This window comes from Alexandromys fortis, unplaced genomic scaffold (assembly GCF_014885135.2).
Source record: "Alexandromys fortis isolate MF-2015 unplaced genomic scaffold, M_Fortis_MF-2015_v1.1 scaffold_25, whole genome shotgun sequence".
NCBI lineage: Eukaryota > Metazoa > Chordata > Mammalia > Rodentia > Cricetidae > Alexandromys > Alexandromys fortis.
Genome location: NW_026067904.1, coordinates 1,195,095 through 1,203,565, shown reverse-complemented (window position 1 = coordinate 1,203,565; position 8,471 = coordinate 1,195,095). Strand labels below are relative to the sequence as shown.

Genomic DNA, 8,471 nt, shown 5'->3' with positions numbered 1-8,471 from the left:
CTTGGGAAACCTCTCCATCTGAGTCACTGGGTAGACCTTGGGTATCCCTCACAGGCCCAGTCTGTGACTTGGGAAACCTCTCCATCTGAGTCGCTGGGTAGACCTTGGGTATCCCTCACAGGCCCAGTCTGCGACTTGGCTCCTTGCCATGCTTGTATTTCCTGGCATCGTTTTCACCAGGCAGGTTAGATGTGGGCCCTCTGGCCACCCCACTGCCAGCTGGGCCGAAGAGCTTCTCACTTCCACTATACAGTACAGTCCTTGGGATGTTCTTTCTCCTCCAACATCTTTCCATTGTCTCTGTCTACCTAACTCCTGAAATCCCTTCCCTCCTCCTCCTCCTCTTCCTCCTCTTTCTTCTCCTTCTCCTCCTCCTTTTTTTCCCTCCCGAGACAGGGTTTCTCTGTAGCTTTGGAGCCTGTCCTGGAACTAGCTCTTGTAGACCAGGCTGGCCTCGAACTCACAGAGATCTGCCTGCCTCTGCCTCCCGAGTGCTGGGATTAAAAGCTATCATGGCCCAGCTTGAGACAGAGTCTTAGGTAGCCCAGGCTAGTGACTTGACATTGTAGCAGTCCTCTTGTCTCTGTCTCCTAAGTTACACGACCCTCACAATACCTAACTCCTTTGGACCTCTTAAGTCCCTTGATGCTGTTGACATCTGGTGGTTAAGGAAGTGCTTCCTTCTTCTCCTCACAGAGTACAGGCTTGTTTCTACCCGCTTGTAAGCTCCTCAGAGGGGTGGGAGCAGCTACACCAGAAGCCTCCACTGCAGAAGGATGTGTTGTTACAGCAAGGACAGAAACCGAGGAGGTTTGGTTTCACGAAGGAAGCAAGAAGGGAATGCATTGTGGAGCTGAAGATCCAGACAGAATCCAAAAACCTAACTCTTGGTAGGAAAGTCTCTTTTCTCTGATTGCCCTCCACCTTCCACCGGCTCCATCTTCAAGCAGGCTCTCCAGTCCTGAGGCTCACATTCCTTTGGCTTTGTATCTACCAAAGAAGGAGGAACCTTCCTCAGGAGTTCAAGAGAAAGTCCCAGAGTTATCTTCATTGGCCTGGTTTGTGGCACATGTCCATCCCAATTCAGTCACCATCGGAAACAGAACCTCTTAGGTTAGAAGATCCTACAGAGCCAGGCCTGGGTTACAGATCTACACTTAGATTTAGGGGTGGCGTTATCTCCCTCCAACCTCAGGAGTGGCAGCAGCTCCTCAGAAAAAAGTGTTGGTTGAGGAATATTCCAAAACCATGGTGCTGGACACACAAAAGATGGAGACATGTGCATACCTCAGCCGGATCGCACAGTAGATTCATGGGGCAACTGCTTTGTCCTGGCACTGGGGCATGTGTGCGCGCGGGAGAGTGCGGGTGAACACTTACACTGTTCTTCACCGGCTAAGGAATGCTGCAGGCATAGGATAAGGGTCCTTCCCTGGGTTGCCTTCTCAGGTCCACGATTCAGTTGCTCCACAAAAGCACAAAAGCTTTCTTTCCTAGAATCCCACAGGTGATTCTGCTGACCACTGAGGTTGGAAACTTTCTGCTCTAAGGCAAAAAAAAAAAAAAAAAAAAAAAAAAAATCCTGCTGCAGCAGGGAGGGTACAGGTTAGGAACAGGAGAGGCAGCTGGTGGTTAGGAGCACAGGCTGCTCTTGCAGAGAGGACCCTGGTTTGGCTCCCAGCAACCAAACAGAGGCTCAAGACCGTCTGGTTATAGTTTCAGAAGATCTGGTGCCGTCTTTGGGACTCCATGGGAAGTGCACAGAGACAGTACACTTACACACATACAGGCAAAGTATTCATACACATAAAATAATTAAGATTTTTTTAAGGATACAGAATAGCTGTTAGGGTTCTCTCTTTTTTTTAAAGATTTATTTATTTAATATATATATATATATAGTGTTCTGCTTGCATGTATACTTGCAGACCAGAAGAAGGCACCAGATCTCATTACAGATGGTTGTGAGCCACCATGTGGTTGCTGGGAATTGAACTCAGGACCTCTGGAAGAGCAGTCAGCGCTCTTAACCTCCGAGCCATCTCTCCAGCCCTAGGGTTCTCTTCTGTTAGGATTGGAATGCTTTTCTCTTGGCACAATTTTTTTTGTTGTTTTTCTTCTTTTTGTTTTTATAAAGATGGGGTCTCATGTAGCCCAAGTTGGCTTCAAAAGCGCTAAGTAGCCAAGGATGGCCTCGAACTCTTAATTCTCCTACCTAACTTCTTAAGTATTGGAATTATCAACACGGGGCTGGTTCATACCTAACTAGAACTAAGGTTTTCCTCCATGATAAGCTGTATATTAACTGAGCTACATTTGGTTTTCTTGAAGGCTGAGTGAGCCTCCTTCAATGCTTACTAACTGCAACACAAGCCCTGATCTTGGTAGTCGGTAGCAGGCTACGTAAATTTCAGTCTGTGGAACAACCCTTCCACATGAGCGTCGTTAACATTAGCCTTATTTTACCACTAGAGAACGCGAGACACAGAAAGTTTGGTCAGAGAACCCCACAGAGTGGGGAAAAGGGGACATTCTCACACAGGACAGGATGCCGTCTGTCCTGGCCAGGAACCTATGGAAAGGCACGCTACTTACAGCCCCTAAGTGAATAACATAACAGCTGCCCAAAGAATTTAGGATGGTGAGTTCAAACACAGGGGAACCCTGGTTCATTGCTGGGTTCCTTAAGCTGCTTTTTTTTTTTTTAAAGAGGGGGGTGTCAGAGAAAGAGAACGCTGGAGTAGTCCCCTCGCCCCGCTAAACCCTGATGATCATCATCTTCCCTCTTCTGTCTCTCACTCTCCTTCCATAGACGCACTATTTGCTTTCTTTTTAAATATAAAAAATAAAATAAAATATAAAACAGCACCTTTCCTGGATTTAAATTTGGAAACAACAAAGCCTTCCCTTCCTGAATTCCTTCTCCCTTTGGGGATTGAGGGAGGACGGCTTCGCTGCTTGCGTCAGGGTCCCAGGAGACCTGCGGGAATCCTCCGCCTTCACCTCTCAGCGTTTCCTGCCCTTGGCCTGGCTCCGGGAGGAAAGTGTTACCCCGGAGTCTGGGCGCCTTGGCAGCGGCGGTTCCCTCGGGACTGCGGGGAAGGCCCAGGCCGCCGCGCCTGCTCAGTTCTCACTCACTGCGTCTCAGGCTCTCCCAGCCTGGCTCTGCGCCCAGCCAAGAAAACGGGCGGGGGACCGTGGAGGCGGCGGAAGAGCCCGCCCCGCCTGGATCCCGGGGAAACACAACTGGAGAGACCTCCAGAGGGCAGCACGGAGTCACTGGCGCGTCTCAGCACCCCAAGGCAGGGATCGCCAGGAAGCCCCAAGGAAAGTCCCCTCTTTAGAACAGGGCAGGGTCCGCCCGACCCGGACTGCATAAAGGTCAGGAAGTGCCCAAGCATCACAAGAACCAACAGCTCCCGGCGGGGACTCCAGACTGTCCTAGGGCAATCAGGGTCTGCAGTCCAGGTCGCCAAAGGTGGGTTCCTCAACGGCAGGTACCAGGGAATAGATTTTCGGTTCTGGCTGGCGCATTGGGAGCCCCAGGTCTTCACACCCCTAACCTACTGACGGGTGGCGGAATGCGCGCCTGAATGCTAGGCAGCGTCTCCAGCACCTGGGGCCACATCTCTTGGTCTCAGTTTTCCCGGGTGACACCTGGAAAGTGACCCTGCCATTAGTGGCGGCTCGGGTCAGGGCCCCGCCTCTCCTGGGCGGCCTCTGCCCCAGCCCGCCCCGCCACTCCTCCTCTCGGCAGGCTCGCTCCCACGGTCCCTGAGGTGGGCGGGCGAGCCCAGGATGACGGCTGTAGAACCCCGGCCTGACTCGCCCTCGCCCTCGCCCCCGCGCCCGGCCTGGGCTTCCCCAGCCCAGCTCGCACCCGGGGGCCGTCGGTGCCGCCGCGCGCCCAGCTCTACGCGCCCGGCGCCCTCCCCACTCGGGCGTCCCCGACTCCTGCGCGCGTTCGGGCTCCCGGCGCGTTCGGGAACCAAGCGGGGGGGAGGGAGGGAGGGTGGGAGTGCCGACCCGGAAACGCCATATAAGGAGCAGGAAGGATCCCCCGCCGGAACAGACCTTATTTGGGCAGCGCCTTATTTGGAGCGGCCCAATATGGCCCTACCGCTTCCGGCCGGCTCTGGGAGGAGGGGCGAGGGGGGTTGGGGCGGGGGCAGGCTGGGAACTCCAGGCGCCTGGCCCCGGAGGCCACCGCTGCCGTTTCGATACTCGGCTTTCCCAGAGTTTGTGTGTCCGAGATGCCGGAGCGGGTCTCAGGGTGGAAGTGCCCACCGCTCTCGGATGGGGGGTGCTTCACGTCACTCCGGGTCCTCCCGGCCGGTCCTTCCATATTAGGGCTTCCTGCTTCCCATATATGGCCATGTACGTCACGGCGGAGGCGGGCCCGTGCTGCTCCAGACCCTTGAAATAGAGGCCGATTCGGGGAGTCGCGAGAGATCCCAGCGCGCAGAACTTGGGGAGCCTCTGCCGCGATTCACCGCCGCCGCCGCCGTCAGCTTCCGCCGCCGCAAGATCGGCCCCTGCCCCAGCCTCCGCTGCAGCCCTGCGTCCACCACGGGCCGTGGCCACTGCCAGCCTGGGGGTCCACCTACCCTCCCCGCAGTGTGCCCTGGCGCCCCGTATGTGACCCGGCCAACTCCTGGCGAGTGTGCCCTCAGTAGCTTTGGTCCCGGGCTGCGCCCACCGCCCAACATCAGCTCTCCAGCTCGCTCGTCCGGGATGGCAGCGGCCAAGGCCGAGATGCAGTTGATGTCCCCACTGCAGATCTCTGACCCATTCGGCTCCTTTCCTCACTCACCCACCATGGACAACTACCCCAAACTGGAGGAGATGATGCTGCTGAGCAACGGGGCTCCCCAGTTCCTCGGTGCTGCCGGAGCCCCAGAGGGCAGCGGCGGTAACAGCAACAGCAGCAGCAGCAGCAGCGGGGGCGGTAGTGGGGGCGGCAGCAACAGCGGCAGCAGCGCCTTCAATCCTCAAGGGGAGCCGGGCGAACAGCCCTACGAGCACCTGACCACAGGTAAGCGGTGGTCTGCGCCGAGGATGAATGCCCTTAGTGACTACCCTAATGTCCAGCCCTTTGCTGCAGAGACCTGATCCTAGACCTTAGGCATGGTCCTGGGGTTCCCTCTATTCCACAGGGCTCCGGGGTCTTGTGTTAGATGTCCGGGGACAACCCCCGCACCACCATCCTTGCGGTGCGCGGAGGGCAGAGCGTTTGTTTTGGACGGAGAGCTCAAGCTGCGTGGGTGGTTGGAGGAGGGAGGGGTGTCTGTTTTGATGAGCAGGGTTGCCCCCCTCCCCCGCGCGCGAGCGGCGCTGCGTGGCTTGCCGCTTGTCCCCAAGGCAGGGCTGAAATCTGTGAACAGGGATGTCCCTGGCGCCCAGGGTAGGGGGCGCGCATTAGCTGTGGCCACTAGGGTGCTGGCGGGATTCCCTCGCCCGCGCAGCCTCTCTGCGGAGCGCTCTCCTAGCTGCAGTAGAGGGGGGATTCTCTGTTTGCGTCAGCTGTTGAAATGGGCTCTGCCACTGGAGCAGGTCCAGGAACATTGCAATCTGCTGCTATCAATTATTAACCACATCAGTGGTAGCCGGGCGACCTCTTGCCTGGCCGCGTCGGTTCCCATCGTCGGTCCAGTGATTGCTCTCCAGTAACCAGGCCTCTCTCCTCTCTTTCCTACCAGAGTCATTTTCGGACATCGCTCTGAATAACGAGAAGGCGATGGTGGAGACAAGTTATTCCAGCCAAACTACTCGGTTGCCTCCCATCACCTACACTGGCCGCTTCTCCCTGGAGCCTGCACCCAACAGTGGCAACACTTTGTGGCCTGAACCTCTTTTTAGCCTAGTCAGTGGCCTCGTGAGCATGTCCAATCCTCCGGTCTCTTCGTCTTCAGCACCTTCTCCAGCGGCTTCAACGTCTTCCTCTGCCTCCCAGAGCCCACCCCTGAGCTGCGCTGTGCCCTCCAACGACAGCAGCCCCATTTACTCAGCTGCACCCACTTTTCCCACTCCCAACACTGACATTTTTCCTGAGCCCCAAAGCCAGGCCTTTCCCGCCTCGGCAGGCACAGCCCTACAGTACCCGCCTCCTGCCTACCCTGCCACCAAGGGTGGCTTCCAGGTTCCCATGATCCCTGACTATCTGTTTCCACAACAACAGGGAGATCTGGGCCTGGGCACCCCAGACCAGAAGCCCTTCCAGGGTCTGGAGAACCGTACCCAGCAGCCTTCACTTACCCCACTATCCACTATTAAAGCCTTCGCCACTCAGTCGGGCTCCCAGGACTTAAAGGCTCTTAATACCACCTACCAGTCCCAGCTCATCAAACCCAGCCGCATGCGCAAGTATCCTAACCGGCCCAGCAAGACGCCCCCCCACGAACGTCCATATGCCTGCCCGGTCGAGTCCTGTGATCGCCGTTTTTCTCGCTCCGACGAGCTCACCCGCCACATCCGCATCCACACAGGCCAGAAACCCTTCCAGTGTCGAATCTGCATGCGCAACTTCAGTCGCAGTGACCACCTTACCACCCACATCCGCACCCACACAGGCGAGAAGCCTTTTGCCTGTGACATTTGTGGAAGAAAGTTTGCCAGGAGCGATGAACGCAAGAGGCATACAAAAATCCACTTACGACAGAAGGACAAGAAAGCAGACAAAAGTGTTGTGGCCTCTTCGGCCACCTCGTCCCTCTCTTCCTACCCGTCCCCAGTGGCCACCTCTTACCCATCCCCTGCCGCCACTTCATTTCCGTCCCCTGTGCCCACCTCCTACTCCTCTCCCGGCTCCTCTACCTACCCATCTCCTGCACACAGTGGCTTCCCCTCGCCCTCAGTGGCCACCACCTATGCCTCAGTTCCACCCGCTTTCCCTGCCCAGGTCAGCAGCTTCCCTTCGGCAGCGGTCACCAACTCCTTCAGCACCTCGACTGGGCTTTCGGACATGACAGCCACCTTTTCTCCTAGGACAATTGAAATTTGCTAAAAGGGGAAAAGAAAAGAAAGGGAGGGGGGGAAACCATGAAAGACAATAAAGGACCGGAGGGAGATGGCCACCAGAAGGGGCTCCTCTTAGGTCAAAGCCAAGTCCTTCCTCTGGTCCAAAGGAGGAGGTCTGTTGGCCAAAGGCCCTTTCACTTACTGTCCCTGCTTCCCGTTCCTATTCCCTTTGACTTCAGCTGCCTGAAACGGCCATGTCCAAGTTCTTTACCTCTATCCAAAGAACTTGATTTGCACGGGTATTGGATAAATCATTTCAGTATCATCTCCATCATATGCCTGACCCTGGCTCCCCTCAGTGCTACAACATCAAGTTGGCGAAATGGGTTTGGGTCCTCGGAACCCTGCCCGGTATCTTTGTACAGTGTCTGTGCCATGGATTTTGTTTTCCTTGGGGTATTGACGTGAAGATAATTTGCATACTCTATTGTATTATTTGGAGGTCCGTCCTCACTTTGGGGGAGGGGGGAGCAAAGCCAAGCAAACCAATGGTGATCCTCTATTTTGTGACACGCTGCTGTGACAATATGTGTGGAGCATCCTTTGAAGCAGCAGTCCTAGGTATTAACCAGAGCATGTGTCAGAGTGTTCCGTTAACCTCTTTGTAAATACTGCTCGACTGTACTCTCACATGTGACAAAGGTATGGTTTGTTTGGTTTTTTTTGTTTTTATTTTCTGTTTTTGAAAAAAAAAATTTGCCCGTCCCTTTGGTTTAAAAAGTTTCACGTCTTGGTGCCTTTTGTGTGACACGCCGTGCCGATGGCTTGACATGTGCAATTGTGAGGGACACGCTCACCTCTAGCCTTAAGCGGGTAGGAGTGATGTCTTGGGGAAGGCTTTGAGAGAAAAATGAGGAAGAGGGCTGAGCTGAGCTTTGGCTCTCCAGAATGGAAGAAGAAAAAATTCAAAACAAAATTAGAACTCTCAAAAGTCTATTTTTTTAACTGAAAATGTAAATTTATACATATATTCAGGAGTTGGAATGTTGTAGTTACCTACTGAGTAGGCGGCAATTTTTTGTATGTTATGAACATGAAGTTCATTATTTTGTGGTTTTGTTTTACTTTGTACTTGTGTTTGCTTAAACAAAGTGACTTGTTTGGCTTATAAACACATTGAATGCGCTTTACTGCCCATGGGATATGTGGTGTATATCCTTCCGAAAAATTAAAAGGAAAATAAAGAAGCTGTAACTGGTTATGTGTTTCCTGGGCTAGGGGGCGGGCTGTGCAGTAACCATTCCTGCCTAAAGCGGGGTTGAGGTTTTCTTCGGACTGTGGCTTTACAGATGTGTGAGCATCTGTGTTGGTCCTGGGAACTGACCGTGCACATGTTAAGTAGCACATCCCTTGACATCCCTTGAGTCCCAGCAGGAGGGAGGCAGATCTCTGTGAGTTCAAGGCCAGCCTGGTCTACAGAGTGAGTTCCAGGACAGCCAGAGAAACCTTGTCTT

At 54.4% G+C, this 8,471-nt stretch overlaps 1 protein-coding gene across 1 annotated transcript; it reads left to right on the top strand.

Annotated features, from left to right (window-relative positions):
- The first annotated feature begins 4,728 nt into the window (after nucleotides 1-4,728).
- Egr1 (early growth response 1) lies at nucleotides 4,729-8,215 on the top strand. Its single transcript, XM_050135033.1, has 2 exons — nucleotides 4,729-5,035; nucleotides 5,700-8,215. Exons 1-2 carry the CDS (start codon nucleotides 4,735-4,737, stop codon nucleotides 7,001-7,003), a joined length of 1,605 nt encoding a protein of 534 aa, XP_049990990.1. The 5' UTR covers nucleotides 4,729-4,734; the 3' UTR covers nucleotides 7,004-8,215.
- The last annotated feature ends 256 nt before the right edge of the window (nucleotides 8,216-8,471 follow it).